The following is a 27,973-nucleotide window of genomic DNA, read 5'->3' on the forward strand; positions in this document are numbered from 1 at the left end:
CGCAGCGTCTCCTGCTTTTCTCTCCCCACCCCCTCTGAAACAAAACACAACACGAAAACAAAACCAGAAGGAGGACGGAGGTGATTCATCGACTGTATCCAATTATTAACATACAAGCTGCAGGCTGCACGAACACACCTTCGAGCCGTGGAGGTTTCCTCGGCCGCGAAACTCAGAGCGCGGCGGCTGCTCGGCCTGGGCCGCCCGTCCGTGCGTCCTCCCCATCGCCGTGTCCGTCCCGTCGGCGCGTCCACGGGGTTTGTCCTTCTCCTTTGTATGAGCGAGAGCGCGGCGCTCGCTCTGGGAACCGATCGCGTCTCGGGCTCTGCTGGGAGGGGGGTACATCACGGCTCTGCTGTCAGCGGAGCGGCCCCGAACTGCGCGCTGGGATCGCTGTAGTCGGGCTCCGCAGAGCCCCCCCGGCTGCGGGGGGGGTCACGCTTTGCTGGCACCGCGTCAGCGCCGGCAGAGCTGCGGACCCGTCACGCCGGCCGGGGCCCGGCGTGTTTTGTTATTCAGATTTCCGCACTTCCATTAAAAGCAGCCTCACAATAAGCAATGATAAAGGTCTGATTTAAGACACACTCAAGCCGGGCAATTCAGAGCCTAGGACGGTGATCTGTTATTTATAGGCTTTTCCCAGCACTCATCACCGGGCGCGCTGAGCACCGCGCTCGCATTCATTCATTTCACCTCCGCGGCGCCGTCTCCCCTCCCCCCTCCCTCCCCGGCCCCAGGAGGGCCCCGCTGGGTTTCATCCCCAACTTTCGGAGCGGGGGGAGCTCCTGGCGAGGAGGGTAAATGAGAGCCAGGGTAAGGCCGTCCCATTGGGAATCCCCCGCGAGAAGCCCGCAGTGCCATTAACGCCGGATTTGTCTTTATGAGGAGGTTAAGCGCCCACCATTAACGGGGCAGCCGCTCGGGCGAGCGCATCCCCGCAGCGGCGCGGAGCACCGAGCGTCCGTGCGCGGCAACCCCCCCGCTCCCCCCCAGCCCGCTCCCGGCTCTGCTCTGCTCTGCTCTCCTCGGGGAGGTGTGTGGGGGGGGAGGCCTCTCCGCGGGGCCGCGCTGTGCCCGCGGGGTCCGCCGCTGCGGAGCGGGGAACAAAACGGCACAGAGGCGAACAAGCGGCGTTCTGTTTCACGCCGCCGCGGAGGAAATGGCGTTCGCAAAGAAAGTAAGTTTGGCCGAGGGGGGGAAACAGGAATGCAGCGAGTTCTCCCCGGGATCATTTGTAATCAGCAGTATTAAAAAAAATAATAATAATAAAAGAAAGAAAGAAAGAAACGCATCAGCGTCGGTCCCGCCCCGTTGCGCTGCGGGCAGCCCCGCACCGAGCGGACTTTGTGCTGTGAGCGCGGCCCGACGGCACCGCGGGCCCCGGACGGAGCTGTGCGGGCAGAGCAGAGAGCCGTGGAGGCTCCGCTCTCCTCCCGAAAGGAGCGATGTTAATGAGGTTTTCCCTAGGAAAGTGGGGGTTGGGGGTGGAAAAAAGGCAGCAGAGGCCTTTCCTCCAGCTGTGCGTCTGTAACTCACGTGCGTTCACTCTAATAACTTTTAATGTCTAGCCCTAAAACGTCTTTATAAAAAATAGCTTTACAGCGGCCCGGGCCAGGTGTCCCTCCGCTTGTTAGCGGAGATGAAAACAAGGCGCGCTGCTGTCCCGGCGGTGCGCGGCCCCCCGCCGCCCTCCCTGGCCCAGCCCGATGGCCGCAGCGCCGCAGCGGGGGGAGCACTGTGCGGTACGCGGCGGGACCCCGCGCTGCGGAGTGGGGCTGGGAGGCAGCTCGCGCGATGTGTGCGTGCTCCGTGCCCCCTCCACGGGCAGCTGGCGAGTTTCCCGACGTGGCTCACGTCCCGTTTTTTTGCTTCTATTTGAAAGGGGGGGGGAAGGGGGCACTTGGATACGAATATCCCCGGGACACTCCCGCTTTCCGTTCTCCGATTCGTCCATCTTCCCCCGTTCCTCCCCCCCCCCCACTCCCCCGTTCATCCCCCCCGCGGTGCGTGCTGGCCGCGATCAGCTTCCGCAGCTCGACAGCGCACGGAGCGCGGACGCGGTGCGGTGCGGGTCCGCCTCGGGAGCCCCAGAGCCGCGATCTCGGCGAGCCGGGAGGAGCGGCGGGGATGGGCGTCGCGAACGTGAAATTTACGAGGCGGGCTCGGCGAGCCAAAAGTTGCCGTGCCAAAGTAAATAGACGCAGCCGATAAGTACCAACCCGGAGATTAAAGGGCTCCTGAACCCGGGCACAAAGCTTACAGCGGCCGGAGAAACGCCGCCGGGGGACCCGCGATCCGGCTGCCCCCCCGCTCCCCCCCTCGCCCGCGGTTGCCACCCCGTTCGCACGCTGTAAAAAGCGCGTTAAGGGCTTCCAAAGCCGGATCAGGCGGCAGCGCGCTTTAATAAGCCTCCCCCTCCGCCCCCCCCCGCCCCGCGCAATGCAGACGTTGACAAACGCGGCTTTTTTTTTCCATCCCGATTTTAGAGCCGCGAGAAGGGGGCCGGGGGGGGGCTGAAGGGGAAAGGGGGAGGAAGTTGGGGGAACAGAGAAAGGGGCTGGGGGGTTGCCGTGCTGGGGGATGCCCCTGCGGTACGGGGAACCCGGAGGCGGCATCGCGGAGCCCCGCAGCTCCGTCTGCCAGCGCCGTGCCGTGCCGTGCTGCCGGGCTTTTGACAGCTCGGGGTGAGGAGCGGAGCGAGCGGCGCTGACTGGGAATTGCGGTTCCCCGCTGGCCTTCTGGGTAGCGAGCGCGGGGCGGAGGGGAGACCGAGGGCGGCTTCCCTCCGGGCGCGGGGTGCTCCCGGGAACCGCAGGTCGCGGCCGGGCAGGGGGCTCTGACCGCCGGCACGGCACAGCCCGGCGCTGCGGGGGAAGGCGGCTCGATGGGCCGGGGCTCGCCCCGCCTGAGCAGGGAGCGCGGCCAGGGGAGGGGGAAACTTGCAGAGGGAGCGAGCGGTGGCGGCGCTGCTGCTGTGCTGCGCTGCGCTGTGCTGCTGGCGGCGGCTCCCTCGGTGCAGCCTGCCCGGGGGGAGGGGAAGGGAGGGGAGGCGGCGGCTGGAGGAGGAGGAGGAGGAGGAGGAGGGAGAGAGGGAGGGAGGGAGGGGGATGCGAGGGGAGCGCAGCGTGCAGCAGACGGAGCCCGGTCTCCCAGCGGCAAGGTGAGGAAGAGCGGCTTTCCCGGCGGACTGAAAGGAGGGGGGGTGGGGGGGGGAGGAAGAAAAAGAGAGAGAGAGAGAGAGGAGGAGAAGAGGAGGAGGAGAATTAAATCCCCAGCCACACACACACAAAGCCGCGGCGGCCGGGGCACGGGAGACGGCGGTGCGGGCGCGATGTGGGGAGCGCGGCGCTCTCCAGCACAGGAACTTCGCCCGGAGCAAGCCAGCAACATGGCGCTGCCAAAGCCGAGCCGGCAGCCGGAATGAGCATCGCGGGCTGCCGCTCCCGCTGCCGTCGCTGAGACGAGCCGCGCCGCGCCGAGCGGCGGAGCCCTCCCCGCGGGCACCTGCCCCGCCGGCGCCGGCCGCGCTCCGCACGCCCCCGCGGCTCCGCGAGGGGCTCAACGCGGCGCGGACGGCGGGAGGGGGTCGGGAAACTTTTTTCCTCCTCCCGCACCGGGGAGAACGGCGGAGCGGGGCGACGCCGTCGGGACCCACGGCGCGGACGGCGCACGCCGCAGCCCCGGCGCGGCAGGAAGGTCAGTGCCGCGCTCCCCGCCCGTCGCCCGCGGGAGCTCCGGGCTGCCCTCGCCCCGCCGCCGCGGGTAGGAAGTTACGGCGCGGGGCCGCGGGATCCCCGGTGCGCCTCGTCGGAGTTGAGGGGCGGTTGCCGGCCGAGATGCCCGCGCGGGGCGGGGGTCCGCCGTCGGGGCTGGCGGTGCTCCCGCTCGGAAAGCTCCGGCGAGCCCGCCGCGCTCGGGTCGGGCCCTGCGCTCCTCTCCCCGCCCGGGGCGGCCGCGGGCAGGTGAGGGGCGGGGAGAGCCTGAGGCGCTGTGTGCCCCGTCGGGGGGGGCGGGGGACGACGGGGACGGGGCTCGCTCTCCCCCCCCTCCACCTCCGCCCGCGCACGTGGGGAGGGCGGCGCGGGGCTTTCCCGTGCGCGGAGCCGTCGCGGCGCGAGGTCCGGCGGGACGCGGAAGTTCGGGCGGCCGCGGTGGTGCCGTGCGGAGTTGGAGAGCGGCCCGGGGGGGTCGGCGCTCGGAGGGGACGGGGCTCGGCGGCTGCTGTGTGGGGCCGGGCCGAGCTCTGCGCAGCAGATGAGCATTTGATGTTCGCGGAACGAGTCCGGGGGCGAGGGCTGCGGAGCGTTCGCGTTCCTCTTTCTTTCTTGGTGTGTGTGTGTGCGGTTGTTTTTTTTTTTTGTGTGTGTGTGTGTGTGTGTGTGTATGTGTTGTTTTGTTTTCCTCCCTCTCGTTTCCGCGATGTCTGTCGGATCTCGGGTTTGGTGATGGGGGGATCGGTGAAATCCCCCCCCGCCCCGACAGCAGAAAGCCCCAAACGCAGCGAGCGGTGCACAAGTGACAAAGTGCGGGACCGGCCCTAATGGCACCGCCTCGCAGCATTAATTCCCACTAATGAATCTTTTCCAGAAACTCCGCTCATTGCTTTCATCTGCTCTCTGGAGCCTGCAGCTTTTGTATTCGTGTTTGTATTAAAAGAGGGAGAAGGGGGGCGGGGGGGTGGGGGGGGCGGTCCACCAGCACCACGTCGCCCCGTAGCCCGCATTTCCCAAAGGTTTCCATTAACTTTTTTTTTTATTCCCCCCTCCCGCGGGGGGGTAAGCTTGGGGCGCGGACGGGCGGGCTGCGCTCACCCCCCCCTCCCCCCGGCGGTGGCCCCGCGGCGTCCGGGGCGGCCCCCCCCTCGTCCCTCCGCCCCTCCCTCCGCCCGCGCTGTGCCCGCGCCGTGCCCGGTGCCGCCGCCTCCGGCCCCGCGGTGCTGTCTGCAGAGCGGTGCCGCCGATCGCAACGCTGCGATCCGTTTCCTTTCGCTTCTCCTCTCCCGGAGCTGCTGCGTGCTTTTTCTTTCCGTATTTTCTGTTTTTTTTTTTTTTTTAATTTATTTTTATTTTTTTAATGCATGCATATATGTCTACGTTTTTCCCTTGGGGCGTGCAGCGCGGCGCTCCCCCTAATTGCTTTTAGGAGGATTAGGAGCAAATTCCTTCCCCCCCCCCCACCCCCCGCTTCCCCCCTCCCGCTGCCTTCGCACGCCGGGGCCGCGGTTGATCCCCGGCGCAGCGCTTTGAATCGCTGTCACAAATAGGTGACTCAGAGTTAATTAGGAAGTATGCGCCGGATCAATGGGCTGCACAGCTCATTAGCTATTCCCCGGCCTTTTGCAGCGGAGGACCTCCGCTCCGCGCTCCGTCCCTCCCGTCGGGGGCGGGTGGGCGGCGGGCAGCGCCCCGGGGGGGTGGGGGTGGAGGGCAATGCGCGGGGGGGGGGGCATGGAGATTCCCAGGTGGGAGCACCCCTACCCGGGCGTGGAGTGCTTCGAGGTCGGAGGTACGAGCGTGGAATGTTCCCAAAAATAAACAGGCACGGGGCACGGGGGGTTGGGGGGAGGATCGACGGGGGGGGGGGAACAAAGTGTGTGTGTGTTTATTGGAGCGGACACGGGGGAGAGCAGACAAAATCTCATTTGTCAGGCATGAAGGTGGGCTGTGTGCAGGCTATAAATACACGGGAGGCTGAGGTGGGATGGGATGGGAGTCACTTCAGCCACAGCAAGGTGTGGGGAGCGGGCAGGGGCCGCCCCGGTATTGTTTGGCCGCTGTGATAGATCGGTCTAGACAGCGCTCCGGCTCCCCGCGAGCTGCAGAACCGGAGCCTGAAAGGGAGAGTGGGGGAGTCGCTGAGGAAAAGGTCACCGCGATAGCTTTTTCTTTTTTTCATTGGTGGTGGCGATGACTGTTAACCCTTAGAGCCGAGGGGGGGACTATAGCCGCTGGTTATGTCCTGGAGTAGTACAGGCAGGGACGCTCACTCCTGTCCGTCTGTCCATCCGCTCTCTGGGAGCGCTTTTCTACACCACGAAAAGAGTTTAGTGGGTGAGCGTCGCACCTCTGCCTTCCCAGGAGGTTCCTGTGCAAGCTCCAGAGAGCGTGTGGGGTCGGTGAGGCGACCCTCGCATTTTCTCCTGTTCCCCCCTGCAGTGGGAGCCGCACAGTGGAGGACCCCAGCGAGTTTCCTGCAGGTCCCATCAACCCGCACGGGGCCACGCATGTGTATGCAGCGTGGGTCGGTGCCCTGTCCGAGCTCTGGGCTCGTGTCCAGGTGCAGTGACCCCGCTGTGGCTTTGGGGCCGTTTGCGCTGCGTGTGCGCGTTTCCCTTTGTAGCGAGACGTTCGCGGTGGATGAGACGCGGTGGTGCCGTGCAAGCCTGGGCGGTACAGATTAAAAGCAGCGGAGGCTTTGGAGCGCTAGATAAAAGCCGGCTGTGTGGGATTCGCCTGCAGCGCAGACCATTCCCGTTGCTCTTTGTCTGAGCCCCGGTTCCGGGCGCTACAGCCCTATTGGAAGCACTCCTGAGCATCCGTGGGGCCCGGCAGCGGCGGCTCAGCGCCATTCGCACGTCACATCTAAATACACGGCTAATGAGATAGGAGCCGCGCCGGAAATGGCAGATTTGTTGCATATCTAATAGGGACCGGCACAAACACACCCAGTGGGGCTTCCCTCTCTTCCTCCCCCTCCTTCTCCCCCCCAAAATAAAGGCTAGGAACACCAGGCTGCCGATCCGAGAGCGTCCAGAAATCACTTCTCCCATTTGAGTGCATTCTGAGCCACATTGGCAAATGTCTCCATTCTAATATTTAAAGCAATATTTAGAATGTGTGAACTGTATGACCAAATATGGACTGGGTCTCGGAACAATACTGGCTCCTTGGCTGCGCTCCGGCACGGGTGGACAGCCGTGCTGTGTCGCATGCTGCATTGGTCCCTACCAGGGCTGCCCCAGCCTCTGTCCCTGCCCCCCTCTCGCCTGCCCCATGGCAGCTCGTTTTGCCTTATGCTGGGAGCGTGCTTTCAGTTCTTCATTGTGGGGAAAACGGGTCGAGGCCACCGCAACCCAAACCAAGAGCACATGCCAAAGCAGTTGTCACGGTGTGGGGCTGCCCTTTGAGGGCTCTCACCATGCAGAGGTCCAAGCTGTGGTCCGTGTGTGGCCACAGCAGAGGCAGGCACACAGCTCTGGGCGCTCAGCACGGGGCAGGATGTGGCTCTGGTTTGTGCAGGTGGAGGTGGAGTTGTAGAGCTCGTGCCTGGGGCTCGGCAGTGTTTGGTGCGCTGTCATTCCCTCACGTGCCGCAGTAGATCACGCTGTAGAGTGGGCTTGGGAAGAGCGGTGCGAAGCTGAGTCGAGTGCTTTCTTCTTTGAGCGGCGTCGCTTTGGAAATAACGGATGGCCGGAGCTGGCCTGCTGCTGGCACTCGGTTTTGCAAGAGCTGTGCCGTGCCGTGCCTTGCCGTGCGTGCAGCAGGCAGCACGAGGCCGTGTCTGCAGGCAGGGGGAGTTCCCGTGACCGCCAGCTGCCTGCCTTGGGCTCGTCCCCGCGGCCTTTCGCTCCAGCGATCGCTGCTCAGGGCGACCTTCCCTCCCTCCTCCCTCTGTCCCTTGGCCCGAGGACAGGGCCGTCTCCCCTGGCAGCGCTGCTTCGGGTGGGTGAGCAACCGAGGTGGGGACCGGAGGAGGAGGCCCGAGAGCTCGCAGCGAGCACAGATTGAGGAAAGTTCTGCCGCTTTCCAGTAGGGAATTCATTTTCCCTTGTTTGCTGGACAGCAGTTGCTGGCAGAGAGGAAGGTTTTTTCCTCCGCGCTTCCACTGCTGGAAAAGCGAGCGCATGAACACACCTGCCCTCACGCCTTGTGAAATGGTGCTGGGGCGATGCGAGGCTCTGTGCCCCCAGCCCCACCCGGTGAGCCCGTGGGTTCGGTGCCTCGTGCTCACAGGTTTGCTCGGCGAGGATCCTGCCGGCTCGAAATATAATTGGTGATCTGAAAGACAGTTTCCAGTATAATCTCATTATGCACCGCAGACTCCCGGTGTTATTTTGTAGAAGGCGGACAATGATCAATTTACATTGACCTGGGGCTGGGCGAGCTTTTAGATGGTAATTGCCATATTGATTTGCATGCAAAAAGAAGACCTGCTAAAATTAAAGACCGGAAGCTAAATTAAACGAAATTTATTGTCTAGGTGCAAACCCAAAGACTTGTTCAAGTCTGGGGTAGAGTTGGAAATGAGGAGAGAAGCGATTCCGGTCGCGATCGCGTTGGAAAACGGCCGTACGGGGCCGGAGCGGGGCTGCAAAGCCCCATTGTGAGCACGGCACACAACCAGCGCTGCGCCGTGTAAGCCCCGACCGGCGGAACAATCGCCGAATAAAATATCTCCTCTGTCCAATGGAAATCTGGGGCTGAATGTTGGGATTGTGGCGCTAAGGAAAACAAAGCTTTATTTGGATAAGACAATTAAAGTGGAAAGCACAGAATCCACCAGCCGCGCTGGGAATCGGGAGGATAAAGAGCCGAGTGTGCTCAATAGGCCGCTGGGGAAGGGGGGGCCGGGGCATTGTGCTGCGCCCGCCCGCCGGGAGGGGCGAGCGGCGGCCGCGGGCTGCGCTCTGCGCTCTGCGCTCGGCTCTGCCCCAGCGCTCCGTGTGCTGCCGCTGCGCTGCTCCGGGTGCTGTGGGCGGGCACGGGGTGCAGCGCGCTTCTTCGGTGCCTCGGGAGCTGCCGCCGCGCTGTGCGGTGCGGTGCTGTTCTGCTCTGCGCGGTGCTGGCTGAGCGGAGCTGCCTCAGCTCTTCCCCGAGTGTTCGTTCAGCGCTGGGGAATGCCTCACCTTGGGGCCCGGTGCGCCTTCCGGGATTTGCATATTGCAAAACAGTCGGGCCTGCATCATTGGGTGGAAAAGTCAGATCTCCTCCTCCGTGCGGGAGCGCTGCGGCTGGTGCTTGGCACGGGTCTGCCCGTCTGTGGGAGGGCTGGGGGATACTGCAGCTCCAGGTGGCATTTATGCATTGAGGCAAGCAGGGACAGATGAGCAAAATTCCAGAAAACTCGCTAATGACACGGAAAGGGATGTGCAGGGCTCCCCTTCTTTCTGCAGATCCTTTTGGTGAACCAAACTTTCTCCACGTGAAAGCCCCTGGCTATGGAGAGATCCCACAGGGATCTCTGAGCTCCAGGCAGTGCCCTTTGCTCCCACGCCCCGGCGTGCTGTGCTGTATCTAAGCCTCTGCCACTCACCCCCAGCAGTGGGGAGGCCGAGCTGTGCCAGGAGAAGCTCTGCCCAGGGCTGGGTCCCCCTGTCTCCCATCCCTGTGCTCCTTTTCCCCCCATGTCAGCAGTCAGGCACAAAGGGGATGAGCAGAGCCCCGCGCAGAATGAAGCAGCCTGGCAAGAAGTTACGCTGCGCTGCGCCAGGAGGGCTCATCCTCCTTCTCCGGGCACACCTCCACGCTGTGCTGTGCCATGCTCTGCAGTGCCAGGGCAGCCCTGTGCCCAAGGGCACAGCAGCGCTCCCACGGAGAGGAACTGCTCCGTCTGAAGTTGCAGCAGCAGGGGAAGCCGGAACAGTTCTTGCGAGCAGGAAGCGACCTCCAGGGCTGAACGTTTGAATGGAAGTGCAACCTGGCATTGTGCAAAAACCCAACCTGGGGTGCTGCTGCCAGCTCTGCAGGACACGGGGCTTGGGAGGCACATGGGAGGCTGCGCAGTGCCGTGCAGTGCCGCGCTGCGCTGTGCAGTGCCGCAGAGCCATGCGCGGGAGCTGGGGAGGCAATGCTGTGGCCTGCCCCGAGCAGGCAGCTTGAAGGTTGTCTTATTTTAGCTCCAGCAATCTCTCTCTAGATCCGCTACCGCGAGGTCTCACTTGCAATAAACCGTATTGGCTCTCCTCTTTATACAAATTGCTGGTATGAAAGAAAAGGCAGCCTATATGCGCGGAGGCAGGCAGGAGCTGGCGAGATCAGGTTTCCGACCGAGCTCCCGGAGGAGAAGTCAGCATTTGATTGAAGCTACACTTGGTTCTGGGTTCCCAGGGGACAGCGGCCCTGAAACACGAGAGCCCTCCCTCTTTCTTTCCCCCTTCTCCCTCTCTCGCTCTCCTCTTCCTCTAAAAGCCTTTGTGCTGAGAGAGCCTCGGTAGCACGAATCGCCGCTCTCTCACGAGCGTGGCGCAGCCTTTGCTGACATTGTTTTGTGAGCGGTGGTTTCCACCAGGCCAGCAGATTGCTCGTGGTGGAGAGGGAATGGCTGGCCAAAGGCACTGGGCCGGGGCTGCGAGCGGGCTGTGGATCCAGCAGGGATGTTGGTGGGAGATGCACCCCGTTGGTGGGAGACCCATTGCGCTGGTGCGGGATGGCACCAGGGGATGAGGTGGAGGCGTGCTTCTGATGAAGCTGGCTTTTCCCCCATGCTGCTGCCATTTCCAAACCTGCATGTAAACATCGAGAAAGTGTGTGCCAGGAGTTGGTGTGACGGGCGCATTTCAGAGAAATTCACCCCGTTGCAGTTTCCTTGTAGAGACGTGTAGTTTGGGCAGCGCTCAGTGTCAGAGCGGGCAAGGAAGCACTTCCTGGAACTGATTTGTTTTCCCCTCGCTTCTGCTCGGCGAGATCCACCTCACCAACTTCTGTGGCTGATAAAGTGATGAGTGAGCGCGGGGCGGGAGGCACGAGCCGTTAGACCTCGGCCCCAGCCGCCCCATCACCGCAGCGCTGGGTGCGGGTGCGCGGTGCCACCGGGACGCCGAGCGTGCCACGCGCTTTGGGTCGGCGCTGCTTTTCCTTTTGCCGTCTCCCTTCCGCGGGGAAGGGCGCAGCGTCGGGTGCTCTCGGGCGCGGGGACGGCCCCGGGGCCGCTGCCAGGAGCGGGCGGGCGGCGGGGGGGGGCGGTGAAGCTCCGCCCGACCCCCGCTCGGTGCTCGGGGCGGGGGACTGCGGGCGCTGGGGGGGTTCCTCGTTCGGAGCGAACCAGCTGCGGGAGTCGGTGGTAGAGAGGCGAGGGCGGACACAATGCTGCTGTTGTTGGTTTGATGTCGAGCTGCGGATTGTTAGTCTGGGTTTAACTATGTGGCGAAGGGGAGGGGGGGGGAACGCGAAGGCTGTTTACGGCCAGCGCAAATAATGTGACAGCTGTTGGAGCGCGAACGGCCCGCGCCTCTCCGGCACCCGCACACAAAGCGCTGCCGCGGCCGCAGCGATTCCCGGGGGGAGAGAGGCAGCTCCCGGCCCCCGGGAAGGACGGCAGAGGCGGTCCCCCCCCCCACGGGCCGGGAAATCCCCGGCTGCCCCGGAGCGGCTCTCGCTGAGCCTTAGAGCCGCGGGGCCGTGCGGGGCCCTTGCGGGAGCGGAGCCGTGAGGCACGGGCGGTGCTGTGCGTGTTTGCCTTCGGAGCACGTGCTGCGGGAGGAGGAGCTGTGTCTGCCTCCTGGGATCGCTCTGCAGCCGAGATAACCCTGGCGGGCCGCACCCCCGGAGCTGGCAGTGCTGGGCAAAACGCTGCTGCGGCCTCGGCGGGGTTCTCATCAGCCTCTGCTCAGCCTGCTGTTACATACATCCGTGTGCATTTACAGCCGTACGTATATTTGAGGCATGAGGAACAAAATGCTGCCTGTTCTCGAAGTTTGCTTCTGCACCCAAAGAGCTCTCCCGGCCCTCATGGAAGAGCCTGGGGAAACCCAAGGGAGCTCACAGAACTGGGTCCTGGCCTAAATTTGTGCGTGACACCATTTTGCTCCCCACCAAAGCACTCTGTTCTATATAGCAGGTGACCTCCACATACTAGGGCCTTTTCTTTTCCTCTTTATTACGTTTTTTTTTTTTTTTTTTTTGGACGAGGCAGCTTTGGGGTAGCGAGGAGAGCGGGGAATGCTCACTTCTCCGCTCCTTTATCTTTCTTTCTCCAACCCTTTTTACATGATGTTATTTTTCCTTTTGGCCTTGGCCATCCCCATGGCTCTCTATGGGTGATGACGTACTATTAGCGACGAAAGCACTCCGGTTTTCGTGCAGCATTTTAGCCCCCATTCCTGTGGCAGGGTGTTGGTGTGACACGTGCAGGAATACCGCTTGCGAAACGCGCTTCGCCTGGGAGCAAAGGCAGAAAGATAAGCAGGGCCACACGGCCCCAACACCGCCATCTCTGCCTCCTTCCACCGTGTTTGAAGCTGCGATGTTTGCAGGATTACGCTGCAGCCTCTGAGCGGGGAATGTCGCCGGCATAAAGGAAAAAAAAAAGAAAAAAAGAAAAAAAAACCGAGAAAAAGCTAATGCAAATTAGAGAAAAATAATTTTCTTTCAGCGATATGCAATGTATTAGTCACTTGTTATCATGCTTAGAGGCAGACCTCATTTGCGCGTCTGCCAACTCGTTCACATCTGCTCAGAGCCGTTCAGGGCATTTTAACCTTGGCGGTGTCGTGTCGTAGTCCCACGGATCAAGAACGAGTAATTAAAGCTCTGAGCGGCGGCACAAACCCATCGCCGCCCATCTGCAGCGCGCTTCGTTCGCGGCTTTGTCTCGGCGCGGAGCAGCGCGGTGGGAGCGGGGCCGGCAACGCGCGGGGCTCTGCGCCGCGGGGCACCGGTGCGCACGGCAACTTTTGCTCTTTATTCCCCCCCTTTTTCTTTCTTTATTTTTCTCGAAAAGCCGAGCGTTCTGGTTGGGATTTCTTTCCCCTACTTCCCCCCTCCCCCCCCCCCCCCCCACACACACACTTTTTTTTTTCCTTTCTTTTTCCTTCTGCGCCTTCAGAACGGTGCAGAAGGTGATGCGGGGCTGAGATACGCGGCTGCAGAGATGTTTGCTTTCATAGCCGGAGAATCGCCAGCGCTTCCAGAAGTGCTCGGGAAGCATTTCCCAGCAGGGAGAAACGTTAGCGTCGTGAGCCCGACCTAAACTTCGAGGCGAGGCTAATTCTTATGCGTTGTTTAGGAGAAACCGAGCTGTTTGTTTGCATGTTGTTGGGAGGGAGGAGAGAGAGAGAGAGAGAGAGGGAGAGGGAGAGAGAGAGAAAAGGGAGGATAAGCCCCAACTTCCCAAACACTTTTCATAAGCTGGGGGCTGAGCTGGCCGTGGGGAAAGCACCGTGCCATGCTGAGCCGTGCCGTGCTGAGCCAAGCCTTATTGTGGCGAGCCGTGCCGTGCTGAGCCAAGCCGAGCCGAGCCGTGCCGGCCATTTGCCGCAGGAGTAGCGGAGGCCCGGTGGGGCTGTGGAGCCGGGGGGGCAGGGAAGGGAGAGCGGAGGGAGCCGCTCACCATCCATCAGCCCCTCGAAGCTGTTGCTCCGTAAATGAGGGAACCACAGGCCCTGTCAGCCGCAATTATGCAAAATGAAGGCGTCCGTGATCAATATCTCCCAACGTCCCCGACGGATGCGGGGGGGCCTCCCCCGTCCGGCGTGCGGCGGCGGCGGCCGGGGCTCGGAGCGCTGAGCCGGGGCGGCCCCGAGGGGAACAGAGGGCGGACGGCCGCGGGGTGCGACGGGGGGGCAACGGGGCCGCGTACCGAGCATAGCGCTGTGGAGGGGAGCGCGGCCTTCGGTCCAACTCTCTCGGAGTTCTTTATTCGTGGGGGCTGGGGGAGGAGGATTCCCCCCAAGCCCTGAAGTTGCTGTGACAGACGGGGGGGGGGGGGGGGGGAAGGGGGCAGCGGGGCGCAGCCGGGAATGGCGACCCGGGGCTGCGCTCGCCCACCACCCGGCCTCCCGCGGCCGAACAATGGGGGCGGGAGGGGGGAAGGGGCTGGCTCGGGGGGTTTTCTTTTTTATTATTTTTTTTTGCTTTCTTTCTCTTCTTTTCTCCCTCTCTTTTCTCTCGCTCGCCCTCCTGAAAAGCCAAAGCCGCCCGGGATAAAGGCGACAATGAGCGCTCCCGGGGCGCCGAGGGCGCGGCGGGTTAATGGGGCGGGGGCGCGCGGGGCAGCGTTCCCTCCCTCCCCGCGGCCCTCTGTTACCTGCGGTGCCGCGGGGCCGTGCGAGCGCCGCGCCGCTTCCCCTCCCCCGCCCCCCCGCTGCGGGCCCGGCCGTGCCGTTGGCTCCGGCGGAAACCTCGCTCCGTGCGTGTGTGCGAGCGAGCGTGGGCGAGCGCGTGTGTGTGTGCCTCTAAAATGGCGCGGGCGGCCGGGCGGGGAGATGCCGCGGCGGGTGGGCGGCCGGAGGGGGCCGCGCTGCCGCCGGGGGAGGGGAGGAGAGGAGGGGGGAGCCGGGGTTCGCCGATCTGCGCTTCCCCTCCCCGCCGCCTCCGGAGCGCTGCGGCGGGGCGTGCGAGGAAGCACGGGGTGCGCTGTGGGGCCGGGGGGCGTCGTGTCCGCCGGCGCGGTGCTGCCCGTGCGGTGCTGCCGGCGCGGCGTCCCCGCGATCCCCGGGCGCTCCTCGCCGCGGAGCCGGGGACCCCCGGCCCTGGGTCGCCCCTCGGATCGGATCGGAGCGGGCCGGGGCTTCCCCGGGGCTCCCTCCCCGCGGGCCGGGGGCGGGCAGGGCCGCCCGAGGGCTCGCAGCCATTTTGCCTCTCTCTTCTTATTGGCCGCCTCCCCGCCCCCTTCCCCAGTCCCTGGGCTTATCATTAATTGAAAACTTTTTTTTTTTTTTTTTTTTTTTTCCCTCCCTTTTTGGCTGTAACCGGCGCCGAGAGCAGCGCGACGATTCGCCTCGCGGCATATGGGAAAGGGGAAAGCGCTGCTGCCGCTCCGGCGGGGCCAAGGCGTGACAGACGGCGCGGGGGGGGGCGGACCGCCCCTCCTTCTCCCACCGCCCTCCCCGGGGCCACCGCGAGCGTGTGTGTGTGTGTGTGTGTGTGTGTGTGTGTGCGCGGGGTGGGGGGGGATAATCTCTCCGCCGGGCCGGAGCCTGGCGCGGCACGGTGCCCCCCCCCTCCCCGGACAGCCCCGTGTTTACCCGGCGGCGAGTCCCGGCCGCCGTCCGACACGTGATGGTGCGGCGGGGGGGTCGGGGGGGCTGCGGCGGAGCACTCACATCGAGACCCGCAGAGGAGCCGCGCACGGCTCGAGGTGGATTTCCAATCGGGTTAGCGATCTCGCTGGCGCATTGTGCCGGGCGCTGCGCTTAAATGAAATGCCACACGTCCCGGGTAAAGGTCACACTCGTGCTCTAATCCGAGGAGCCGAGCGGCGGCTCTCGAGCCTGCGGCTTCCTCCTCCGGCTCCGGAACGTGTGGCTGGCGGGGATGCCGCGGGGAGGCTGCAACAGACAACCGGCGATATTTTTTGTTTGTTTGTTTATTTCGCAAAAAGCGCAGCCTCCTTCTTCCTTTCCCACCGCCCCTTTGAGCACGCGGCCGATGCCAGCTCGCTGCCCGCTGTCGGGGCTCAGCGATAGGGGACCGAGACCCGAGGTGGGAACGCAGTGGCTCAGCGCACCTCTGAACGGCAGCCCGCATTTATAAATACCGCCCGAGCGCTGCCCTTTAAATCAAACTCCAGATGAGGGCTAATCGAAGGAGATCGCTACGAGTCCCCGATTGCTTCTCGCTCCCCACGCCGGGATTTGCGCAAATCTACCAATGATCCTTGCAGCGGCCTGGAACCGAGCGTTGGGGCCGCCCTCGATTACCGCCCGCCCCCCCGTGCCCCCGGCGCAGCCCTCTCCCCCCCCCCCGCCCCCTCCCCCCCAGCCGCAGCGCTGCCGCCCGCCCCGCGGTTGTGCAGTGGAAACTGGCGGGCAGCCAGGCGGGGCTGGAGGTGGAAAGAGGAAAGGCGCCAGAAGGGAACTCGTGCGCCGCTGCGCCGCTCCCCCCGCCCCGCTTCCTGGCTCCCCGCGCCGCGGCCCCGACGGCCGTCCTGCCCCCCTCGACGGCCGCCCCCTGCCCGGCTCTCGGGGCCGCGAGGAATCGCCTTCCCCCTCCTGCCGCCGCCCGGCACCGGGTTTTTCTCGTTTCCACGCCAAGAGCGCGTGAACAAAACTTCGTGCTGCTGGTGGCGTCGACGGCTGCCAAAAGTCTGTTGACGTTGCGAGGGAGACCCGAACGCTCCCCGCTCTAATCTGCCGCCCGAGAACGCGGTGTGCCCCCGCCTGCCCCTGCGGTGCGGAGCCGGGCGCTCCCGCCTGGGCTCGGCACGGCGTTGCGTGCAGGTCAGTGCTTGCAGACGCCGCTCACAGCTGGTTTCACACGGCGGCAGCGCTGCGGAACCGCGTGTGCGCGTCTCGCTCTACCCCCCCCCCCCCCCCCCACCGCCTCCCCCCGTCGCACATCACCGCCTATATTTAGCCGCGGAGGGCCCTATCGGGCAGGCACCTCCCGGAGGAAATGCCGGTCGCGCTCCGGGGGTTGCAGTGCTCCGGGACGGGCGGTGCTCAGCGGAGAGAGGAGAAAGGGACGGAGGGAGGGAAGGAGCGAGGAGGGCCGGACGCGGCCTTGCTCTCCCCGCCGCGCACCGCGATGTCTGCCGTCGGGGTTTCGTAACGGGGCCGCCCCCGAGGAAGGCGGGTATAAATAGAGGAATGCTGCCCTCGTCGTAGTGCTGCGGGCACCTCCGGGAGGGGAGGAGAGGAAGGGGTGCGACCAGTCGTGCAGCTGCAGTGATGCGAGGGCTGGCACTAGCAGACCACTGCCCCGTGGCGGTTCGCATGGAGTTCACTGGGAGCCGATCGCACGTGTGTGCCTGGGGTTGCTGTAGGGGATGGGGCTGCAGCTGGTGATCCTGTGCCTCAAAGTGCTCTGGTTCAGGAGGCTCTTGTCCCTCGGTGCAGTTTTGTGCTTCGTTAGTTGCCGCAGTGTGGGCACTGTGCCGTAGCCATCCACATCCAGGGGGAAGCCCAGAGCTGGCCCCAAAAGGAGTGGGGTGCGAGGCTCCCAGCGGTGCGGCCACCAGCCGTACGGAAAGCCTTAAATCACTCCAGCCATGCTGCTGCTGCCTCTATTGAAAACATTACGAGCGGCGCATCTGGAAACCAGTAAATCTGTCCAGAAACCGTCTTTGCAGTGAAATAACTCCTTCTGAATGATAGCGCGGTCTGTAATCTCCGCAGATTTTTGTTTCCTCGCAGCGATTTTTTGGGCTTCATTATGGAGAGCGAATGGTGCCGAAGAGAGGAGGGTCACGGTGCTGTGCCATTAATATACATTTGTTCCAGACGCGGAGTTGTGCACAAAAGGCCACTCCGAGGGGAGAGGAAAGTGTTGGGGAGCGAACGCCGCTCGGGCCCTTACATCCCTCCCCACGTGCGCGAAGTATTGTGCTGAGGTGCAATCTGGGATTCTTCCCCATTAAATGCCAAAGCCACCATTTGCATATCCCGGAGCCTAACAAAGGAAATGAGTTTGCTGGGGAAGCTGCATACGGTGGGAGACGCTACGCGCTGAGCTCCCCGCGGTCAGCCTTGTGCGCACCGAGGAGCGCCGTGCCGCCTGCTTGTGGGCTTCTATTTTTGCGAGAGAGGAAGAGCCGAGGGATATCCTGTGCATTAAGGCTCCCCCTACTTCTTAACCCAGCGTTCGGCAGTGGGATGCGGGCTGAAGCGCAGTCGAAAGCGATGACTCGACCTCCGAAGAGCAATTAAAATCTTGCACCGGAATAAATCATGCGCCGCGCTAATCCTGTTAATAAAACGCAGCTTGTCCTGACACTTCGCTCATGCAGCAAAGCAGGATTTAATGTGAGCGGAGGTGGTGGTGGGAGGGAGAGGCATTCCCTTCACTGCCGAGCGTGGGGACGTGGCTGCCTCTCGTCCTCTCATCTGCTGTGGCCAACCCCAGCCTACTGCGGGGAGCCCGTTGCTCCAGCCCCACCGAGGTGGGTGTTTGGGTGCTGGTGTGAACCACAGCATGCTCTGATTGAATGTACTGGGGAAAGTTTTCTTTGTCGATAGCCCGGAATGGTACTTAATTTTCTGGACGCGCGCTGGGGAAAAGATCCATCTCCTCTGACCTATAAATGCCCTCAATTTGCTCCTTTATTGCAGGGTATCTCCCTTAGCGGTTGGCGGAGGCAGCGCGCTCCCCGCACCAACGCGGCATTCATTATTAATGACCCGGAGGGAGGCCGCCCGCTCCGCTCTGATGTTTGCATTTCCTCCCAGACAAATCTGTTCAACTTTCTTCTTCCTTTCTCCCTCCTTCCCCCCCCCCCCCCCCCTCCTTTTTTAATAGAATATAAAACCGTGAAGAAAAGCAGCGATTTTTTTAAGAAGACGTCATGCTTTCTGCAACCCCCCTGTATGGCAACGTTCATAGCTGGATGAGCAATGAAAGGGTCCGCATGTGTGGAATTAATGAGGACAGGTAAATATTTAAGCTGCTGCAAGTTGTGCGGCCGAGGCCTTACCCTGAGCTTGCTGCCTCCTGCGCAGGGATCAGCTGGGTGGTGGCGATGCGGGCGCTGATGTCTGATGGAAGTGATGTGTGCCTTTAAGTGCTTTGATTGAAGGGAGTTCTTTGGGGTAATGATGAAACTTTCCTTCTGTTGCATGTCAGCGGTTTTTATCCTCGGGATTTGAAATTTGGCACTAAGGTATATTCTTTATCGGTGCTTGCTGTGATAACAAGTCCCAGTGCTGCAGCACTGCTATGGCACAGATGTGCAGCCCTCTCTTTAGCATGGAACAGCTGACAGTCGTATGATATTAGTGTGTGTGTTTTAATTTTCTCTGTTGCAGCGTTTATGGGTGGTACGTGGAAAGGGCGTGTTTAAAATGGTGTATTTTCTTCTTGGGAAAGAAAAAAGTGAGGAGGAGCAAATACTAAACATTGACAACAATTGTGGGCATTGCAAGAGGCTGCCCTGAGGTGGGCTCAGTGTGTTCTTGTTCTCAAACAATCCTTTCTTGCTAAAGCAGTCCCTGGGCATAGACAGCTAAATACAGTATGGGATGGGGCTGCTGTAGTATACAACCTTGGGCTGATAATGAAGCGCGTGGGGTGCTTTCCAGTAACAAGCTTCTGTTTTTTAATAGGAAAATCCCAGTTAACGATGGCGATGCACCGAAAAGCAGACTGGAGTTGAGGGAAGAAAACCACCTGAATCACAGTGTGGTAAGAAATTATTGCTATTGCATCTGTCCTCCCCACCTGCCGGTGTTCCCGCATGTTGCATGTGGAGAGGCGATTCAAACACCGTTCTGCTGCAGGGGCACGTAGGGATTGTTTCTGTGGAACAGTGCAATGGGACTTTGCTTGTTTATCTCGTTAGCCTCCTGGCTCTGACTTTGTGGTGTGCGCTGCTGTATGACTTCATCCTTCTCTCGCTCCGTTATGAGTAATGCCACGCAGCACACCGCTACGTCTACCACAAACGGTTCATGTAGTCCCTGAGCACCAGAGCTGACGGTCTCCTCCTCTGAGACCATGTGGTGAGCAGCGAGCGGAGTTCAGTGCCTTGTTGTCAAGCGATGGCTGACCTGGCTCTGTTCTGTGTGCTCAGATTGCCTTGCAATCAAGCTGCGGAGGAGGGGGAGCTCCTGGAGGAGGAATTCAGGAGGAAGAAGGAGGAGGCTCTCCCTCCTGCCCTCCCCGCTCTCCCCTGAGCTCTGCTCTCAGTGCTCCCAGCGTCATTCTCAGTTGGTGGGGCTGGAGTCTGGGGTCTGCCGAGCACTGGCTCTGGGCGCGTTTGGGCCTCAATCTTTAGTTTCTGATCAATGAATTGGAGATATAGAGAGATGTTTATTGATGTTTGTAGTGGTCTCTTTTGTTCCATAGCTTCTCATATAATCCAGTGTGGCCATCCTCTGTGTGTTTTCTGTGTGTGTTTGCCTTGGTGGTGGTTCTCTTCAAAATGACAGCGTATCTGTAGTTTGTGCGGTAGCCTTTTTTTATCAGAGTGCACAACTAACCGTTTCTTCTTCTGTGAAGGTGGATGCAACTACAGCCCATCGAATTGACAGCCTGGCAGCTCTGAGCATGGACAGGTCTGGACTTATGCGAGAAGGACTCAGGGTCCCTAGTAGCATTGTCTATTCCAGCTTGTGTGGACTTGGCTCTGAAAAGTCGCGGGATGCTACAGGTTCTATAGCTGGTCTTGGATTTACTCCTGAAAGAAATCCAGAGATACAGTTTAAGTCTAATGCCCCCGAGGCAGTAGAAAACGCAGCTGTCTCTGGAAAAGGCCCAAATGGTTTCAGTGCTATCTACAAAACGCCCCCTGGAATACAAAAAAACTCAGTCCCGACGGGAGAAACGCTGGGCTTGGACCGAGCCGCGAGCGACAAGCAGAGCCCTCTGGGCGTCAATGGTGCTAGCTACCTACGGCTCCCCTGGGTGAACCCTTACATGGAGGGCGCGACGCCCACCATCTACCCTTTTCTTGACTCACCAAATAAGTATTCGTTGAACATGTACAAGGCGTTGCTACCTCAGCAGTCCACCTACAGCTTGCCGCAGCACCTGGCCTACTCACCCGTCTGCACCAACGGCGAGCGCTTCCTCTACCTGCCCCCCTCCCACTACGTTACCCCCCATATCCCCTCCTCGCTCGCCTCACCTATGAGGATCTCGGCTGCCTCGGCGTCCCCAGCCATCCCGCCGTTGGTGCACTGTCCGGACAAGGGTCTGTCATGGAAGATGGGAGTCAGCCCTGGCGCACCGGTCGAGACGCACGCCTACCCGCACCTGCCGAACAGCAAGCAGCCCCGCGTCCCCGCCGCCAAGCCAGCGCCCAGTGGCCTGGCACCTGACCCTGCACTCCTGCTGCCGCACTCGCCCCGGCCATCCCCTCGCCTCCCGCTGCCTGCCCAGGTGGGGGATGCCTACGCCGAGTTCCACAAACACTTCCCCAGCATCGCCACGTCGCCCTCCTCCTCCGTCCCACTCCCCAAGCCCTACCTGAACGTGGGTGGCGACTTCCCACCTGCCCGGCTGCCCAACGGCAAGCTGCCCAAGGCCGGTGAGGCTGCTGAAGGGCCGGCACAGGTGGTGCCCCATGCCAGGAAGGCCAGCCATGAGCGGAAGGACGGCCGCTCGCCCCCGCTGCTCGAGAAGCAGGCCCCGGCCAAGGATGTCGCTGACAAGCCCCTGGACTTGTCAGCAAAGGTTGTTGATGCTGAAGGTGCCGGGAAAGTGGAGCATGTGAAAAAAATGCCGCCGACGGTACTGGTGCATGGCCGGGCGGGAGGTGGGCCACTGCTGCCAGGGGGTGATGCCCAGAAGGAGACCCTTTCCCCTGGGACCTGTCCCATCTACCGGCCCGAGATCATCAGCACGGCACCTTCTTCTTGGATTGTTCCTGGGCCCGGCCCCGGTGAGGAGAGCGGCAAGAGTGTCACACTGAAGAACAAGGCACTGGACTGGGTGATCCCGCAGCAACGGAGCTCCTCCTGCCCCAGGATGGGCGGCACAGAGGCGGCGGTGGGCAACGTGTCAGGGACTGTGCCGGCAGGGGGACGGCCAGCTTCGGCCTCGCCAGCTCCTAATGCCAACACAGATTGCACAAAGGCGGCCAGAAGTGGTGTGGAGAGTGCAGCCTCAGTCATCCAGCACGTTGGGCAGCCCCTGGCTGCCTCGGCCAAGCACAGCAATAAGGTGACCAAGCCCTGTGGCCAGGAAGCTGGCTTTAAAGCCACCGAGAGCGCCCTGGCCTCCAGCCCCATCTTCCTGCCGCCCAACGAGGCGTTCCGCTCCCCACATCTGCCCTACCCCAGGAGTTACCTCCCGTACCCTGTCCCGGAGGGCCTGGCCATCAGCCCTCTGTCCCTGCATGGCAAGGGGCATGTCTACCCGCACCCAGTCCTGCTGCCCAATGGCAGCCTCTACCCTGGCCACCTCGCCCCCAAGCCTGGCCTCCCATACAGCCTCCCAGCCGGCCGCAATGAGTTCATGACCTACCAGGACGCACTGGGCATGGGGATGGTGCACCCCATGTTGTTGCAGCACTCGGCGCTGGAGATGGGCAAGGAGGAGAAGGGAGAGCGGAGGTCGCGGTCCCACGAGCGGGCACGCTATGAGGATCCTTCGCTGCGTGGCAGGCTTCCTGAGCTGCTGGAGGCGGGTGGCAAGGTGCACTATGAGGTTGCGTCCAGCGATAAGATGGTGAAGTTACACCAGGGATCTGGCCACGGCAAGAGCTCCTCCAAAAGTGACAAGCATCTCTTCCCAGAGCTCCTGCGGGATGAGCAGGATTCTAAAAGTGAGGCAAGCTTAGCAAAATCTGGATTTGTTGCTGAGAGTGGTGGTCAGGCTAACGACCCAACGAAGCACAAGGTAGAGCAGGCATCTCAGCACAGAGATTTTATTGAGTTTGGAAGGAATAGTGATCTGCACGACAGCTATAATTTTAAGCAAGCCCCAAGTTCAGCATTGTTTGGTTTGAGGAAAGAAGACCTATCTGCTGTTCAAGGCAAAGAGAGAGTGGCCCTCCAGCCTGCGCCTGCCTTCCTGGAGGCTGCCCACGAGAACGATGGCCCCGCGCTGACTTTTGGCAAAGCGCAGGACGACGCCAAGCAGTTCTGCTTGGGCACCGCGCAGCCTAGCCTCGAAACCAACCAGACCTATACCAAAGATGGACCCGATGACGCAGACTCTGCTGATGGCAAAATACTGAAACCCAAGCCATCTAAACTGGCAAAACGCATCGCGAACTCTGCTGGTTATGTAGGTGACCGGTTCAAGTGTGTGACGACCGAGCTGTACGCGGACTCGAGTCAGCTCAGCCGGGAGCAGCGGGCACTACAGGTGAGTCCTGCGGTGCAACGCGCGGCACTTGCCATTATTTCTCTGCAGTAAGTCGCAGTCAAGTATTACAGTTGGTATCAGCAGCGCAGGTGGGGAAATACAGGGATTCTTTCGCTAGGGCGTGCTTGTCAGGAATGGTTTTATGTAGCGAGAGAAGCCTGTTAATTAAAGCGAGGTTGCGTAAAGAACAGCATGTATGACTTTCATGTATGTATGCACGAGTAAGTTTTAAAGGGCTCTTAATAAGATCTGCTAGAAATGTTAATGTATGTATGAAATGTGTTTGCAGTTGCGGAGGGGAGTCAAGCAGGAATGCAGTGCATGCTATGGCAGCGCTAGTGGTGGCTGTAATCTCTGCCTCGGCCGGCAGTGCCAGCTAGCAAAGTGTGTCCCAAGTTGTGATTAGTATGCCAGGCGTGCCGTGCGGTGCAGAGGAGAGCGGCCATGGAGGAGTGGGGCTTGCGCTACGGTTCCACCAGGCGAGCGAGTAGTCAGGAGTACCGAGGCTGATGCTGAGGGATGGCAGAGAGATGCTGTGTAGGAATAGCCTTAAGGTATTTTACTTTTAATGAACAGATGAGTTAAGCCAAATTGTTTTGCATTGTTAAGAAAAGAAGTGGTTGATGCTTATAAAAATGGATGAAATTATCTAAATGATCCATTGAGTGCCCATTTTAATTACATAGATGGAAGGATTACAAGAGGACAGTATTTTATGTCTACCTGCTGCTTACTGTGAGGTCAGTTCTTCAAATTTTTATTACTAGACTCTTACATAAACCTTTGAGTTAAATTTCATTTCCAAATACACAAAGGGAAGTTTGTGGGCCATGGTCGTCTTTATTCATTGTACAGTTTTGTGTTGTTTTTTTTTTAATTTCTTTTTGTTTTTGTCTCTTTTTATCTCCAAATTGGAATGTTTTTGTTTTATATACAGTATACATTTATATATATATATATATATGCATATATATACGCTTATCTAAGAAAGAATTGTGTGGCTGTTTGCATATCGATGCTAGAACACTGTTTGACAAGTCAGGTGCTTAAAACTCTAACGCTAACTGTCTGGCTCAGCTTTTTCTTTGGAAATACTTTCATAGAAGGTAAGGTAAATGAAGGCGCTTTTATCGCAAGACTTTTTTTTTCATATCAATTCTCTTTCTAGCGTGCAATGATGCGCTTCTCAGAGTTGGAGATGAAAGAGAGAGAAGGCCAAACAGCTACCAAAGACTCAGAGGTCTGCAGATTCAGCCAGGCAGACTGGGAAAACTTGAAAGGAAGCGGTGAAAAGAAGCCAAAGCCTGTCGCTCTGGAAGATGCCATTGCTGACCAAAATGACAGTGACAGATGTAAGCGCGTTTCGATGGTTTTTGGAAGTGTGTCTGTGTGTCTGTGCCGCAGCAGCTCGGGCAGAACTGGCGTGGGGTGATCTCCGTGTCTTGCCGCGTCGCTGATTGGCACAGGGCATGTGCAAGTTGTACAGATCTCGTGGCTCTGTCTGGCCCTGGGGGTGTGTGATGCTGGGGATGGAGCGCTGGAGGCAGGGAAGCGTCAGTAAATAGCTGGTGTTGGCTTTTTTGTGTTATGCGGGCAAAATCGCTTCTTATTTTGGGAACTGTTGGTAAGCATCTGGCTTCCATCAGTTTCCAAATTGGTTTTCTTTTACGAAGTAATTAAGGAAAGGATTGGTTCCCCCTGCTGCTACTTTGTTTTTAACTGCTCCAAAAAAAAAAAAAAAAAAAAAAAAAAGCCTGCACTGAAAGCATCGCTAAACAAGGGGAAGTGCAGCGTGGGCATTGTGGTGCCCCTGTCAGTGTGTGCGTTGGGCAGCCTGGGGAATGTGTGCACTGCTGTGGGTAGGGATGCGCAAGTAAGGCCAGTAGGAAATTTATTCGGGCAATTTAATAACTTTGAATTATTGTTCTGGTCTTTGTTTAATGCTTTTGGCAGAGAGCACGCCAGTCAATCGTGCTTGCTCTGTTACTCACCTAAATCAAGTTACTGTGGCATTGCTGCCATGAAATAGCAGCGTGAATGAGGGTTGGTCTGGCCAGACGGCGAGGGGGGGGATTCTGAATGTCAGAATGGAGCAGCATCACGTTGGGGAGGAGGTTGTGCTGCGGGGCTGGGTGGGATTTCCCTCATCATAGTGCACTGCAGTGGCGGTAGGGAGGAAGGGCAGCACCCAGCTGGCGCTCCCCCGATTGGATCCAGGAGCAAAGGACGCACAGTATGCTGCCTGCCCCCCTGTGCTGCCCTCACCAAAGGCTGGAGTTACAGTACGTCCTTAAATCATCACTTGTGGAGGTCCCCTGTTCCCGAGTCTGCTGGCTACGGCGTGTCTGAGGCAGAAGTGTGCTCAGTCTTGTTAGTTTGTTCCTCCCTGCTGCTGATGTGCTCTGGTTAGGGGGAATTTCAGAGTTTGGCTGAAGCTATAAGCCCCTAACATCAGAACTCCTTTCCAGCATGCCTGCCCGTGCTACCGACAGTGTTTACAGGCACACATTCAGCCCTCAGTACGTTTTTTATCGTGGTGTTTCACCTCCTGCCCCCGGGGACAGCAGCAGATAAATCAGGAGGCCCCCGGCTGCCTGTGGCTCGGCATGCCTCAAGCTGCAGCTCCCAGCACACCACTGCCGAGCCACGCACACCTCACTCTTTCGCTTGTTCCCTGTGATCAGGGGAGAAATGCTGTTTGCTTCCCGTTTCCTCCAGTTCCTAACCACGCTGTTGTGTTTGGCGTGAAAGCTTGCTAATGTGCCTGCAGCGCGGGGCCGGCTCGCTGCTGCAGGTGCAACGGCAGCAGGCTGGGTAACGCGGCAGGCGATGCTCGGAGAGGCACCCGATGGGTTGCAGGCTCTTCCGTTAAGGCACCCTCGAGAATGGTTGTTTTGCTTAGGTGTGAAGAACGCACACTGACTTATTTTTGAGGCAAATGAAGGCTATGCCTGATTCCTTCAACTTTTACTCTGACTTGGCAGCACTGAGCTTTGCAGCACTGCCTCACCGTGCTATGCCAGAAGTTCGTGCCTGATTTTAGGCAGATGGTGTGCTGCCCCGATACGGGGAAATCTAAGCTGAGGAAATCTAAACACCTCTAATTTGAGGTGCTTTGATTCTCTCCCATCTTGTTCAGGTTTTCCTGGGTATTACGAGAACAGCAGCGAAGCTGCTTTGTTGCCAAGGTGACTTGTAAATGTTGCTGAGGCAATGCTTCTTCGGTGCATTTCCATAGCACAAACACGATAAATTATAGGATGCATATGTCATGAGTCAGAGAATTGTTCGGAGATCAAGTGATTTAAGCTATTGGCATGGACACGCGCATCAATACGGGCATGTGATGATCGCATGTTGGCGTGCAGCACAGCTCTCGGAGCGATGCTGAAAATCATACCGGAGTGTGAAAGATTGAATGCATTCCGCAAGCCATGAATTTCCTCATCGGGGAGCATAATTACCCGCTCATCTCATTTTATAGCAGGAAGACACTGCCCATTTAATCCTTAACCGGGAAGAATGGGACTTGATAGGTTAAAAACCTGGTTTTAAGGCGTGAGGAAAAAAGTTGAAGCAGTTTCTATGCGTGAAAGTGAAAGCTGCAGTTGGCTGATGGACAGCATCGGAACGAGGTGCCACTGTACATGTGGCCCAGCAGCCTTCTGCTCATCTGAGCTGCTGGACTGTGAGTATGCCTGGGCAAATGGGAGGTCACAGCAGCGAGCGTGTCCCATGCCCTGTGCAGTTACTGCCTTCACACGATGCAAAAAAGGAGGAAAAATGGCTTTGCAGGGAGACAGCGGTAGTGTGTTTGTTGGGGCAGGAGGAAACAGATCAGGGAAGTTCCCAAGCAGAGATGCTTGGAGAAAAAAGACACAAAACAACTGGGTCTTCTCTGACATGTTGGATGCTCTGGATTTGGTGCTGAAGGTGACTTTCTGACTGTGTCGTGATCTGGGTGCTGGTTTGTAGCACTTGGGCTGTCATTACGGCACAGGTATGCATAAAGACTGCCTTGCCTAAGTGAGTGCAGTGCGAGGTAGCTGCGGGGAAGAGGAAATGCTGTTTTTAGCTGCCATGTTATTTGAACAAAAGAACTGCAGCTCAAACACGACGATGTGTTTCCTTGTTTGCATTGCATGGGAGGCCCCAGTCTCAAACAGCTGACGGCAACAGGAAGGTGGAAAAAAAAACAAAGGAAAGTTTGTGCGTGGTTTTTTTTGCTGCGCGTGTGGAACTGCTTCTCGTGAGCCAGTGTACTGAGATGTGGCTCCAGGCAGAAGCCATGTGTGAAGGAGCCCCCTCATCCGTACTGTCGTAGGGCAGCAACCATGGTTTGTGGTGTTGGTGTTCATTCTCACGGTGCGGTGAGAGTCGCAATGCTTGAGGGCTGAGGCAGGAACACGTTTGAGAGTTTAATCTCCTTGCTCATAGAGGTGTGTTGCTATGAGAACTCAGCATTTATCCTCTGTTTCTGGCTACCTCTTCGCTGGTTGAATAATGAGGATAGGAAGGCTCAAAGCATGTTGTTGTTTTCCACCTAGGGCAGAGAAAAGGATGTTGTACTTGTAGAATCATTAAGGTTGGAAAAGACCTCTAAGACAATCTAACTGTCAGCCCATCACACCATGCCCACTGTCCGTGTCTCTCAGTGCCACATCCTCACGGTTCTTGAACACCTCCAGGGGTGTGACTCCACCACCTCCCTGGGCAGCCTGTGCCACTGCCTCATTACTCCTTCTGAGAAGAAATTCTCCTTAATACCCCACCTGAATACAGGGAGTCAGATGAAAAGCACAAACAACTTCTCCTTGTCCTTGTTGGGCACACAAGTGCTGCCAGGCCTCCTGTTGGCTCGGTGCTCACAGTGCTCCTCACAGACTGCAGGAACACACTTGACAGGGAGCTTGGATGAGCCCCGCACAGCACCGTGGCCCCGCTCAGCTCTGTGGGGCAGTTATGCAACACGGATTAGCGAGCACAGGGGTCTGGCTGTGTCACTGCTCCTCAGCCTGCCAGCAGTGCCAGTGGGGGAGAGCTGTCAGCCAGCACGGATCGGGCGTCCCTGCCCTCTGCCGTCCCTGCCCTCTGCCTTGCGTCTCGGCACTGCCTCCCCGTGCCAGGCCCTCCCTCCCTCCTCCAGCAGAGAAGGAATTAATACAGAGGCGGTTGCCTGCGGTGGCAGCGGGCTGGAATTAGATCGCTGCTTCCTGCGAGGCCGAAGATTAAGAGCGACCGAAGCCTCCGCAGGCTGCTGCTGCCTGTGACCCTGTGCGGGCTGCACTGGGAGGTGCCTGCCAGCTTCTTCCCAAACGCATTCTTGTTCTGGGGGACGTGGGGGTGCC

General features: G+C 59.7%; 1 protein-coding gene across 9 annotated transcripts in view; it reads left to right on the forward strand.

The window, feature by feature from the left end:
* The window catches only part of BCOR (BCL6 corepressor), a 58,619-nt gene that overhangs the window by 11,640 nt on the left and 19,006 nt on the right, over nucleotides 1-27,973 (forward strand). For 3 of the 9 annotated variants that reach the window (XM_031594575.2, XM_031594578.2, XM_031594580.2), the window contains exons 1-6: nucleotides 15,652-16,096; nucleotides 18,114-18,245; nucleotides 18,917-18,995; nucleotides 19,812-22,625; nucleotides 23,312-23,365; nucleotides 23,794-23,977. In XM_031594575.2, the coding sequence (XP_031450435.2) occupies nucleotides 18,160-18,245; nucleotides 18,917-18,995; nucleotides 19,812-22,625; nucleotides 23,312-23,365; nucleotides 23,794-23,977 (3,217 nt within the window). In that variant the 5' untranslated portion in view covers nucleotides 15,652-16,096; nucleotides 18,114-18,159. Of the gene's footprint in view, nucleotides 1-3,080; nucleotides 3,161-3,537; nucleotides 3,697-15,651; nucleotides 17,758-18,113; nucleotides 18,246-18,916; nucleotides 18,996-19,811; nucleotides 22,626-23,311; nucleotides 23,366-23,793; nucleotides 23,978-27,973 lie in introns of those variants that run through there. The other 6 variants (XM_031594577.2, XM_031594579.2, XM_031594576.2 and 3 more) reach the window with 5 other exon arrangements.

This window comes from Phasianus colchicus, chromosome 1 (assembly GCF_987193195.1).
Source record: "Phasianus colchicus chromosome 1, bPhaCol1.hap1.1, whole genome shotgun sequence".
Taxonomy (NCBI): Eukaryota; Metazoa; Chordata; class Aves; order Galliformes; family Phasianidae; genus Phasianus; species Phasianus colchicus.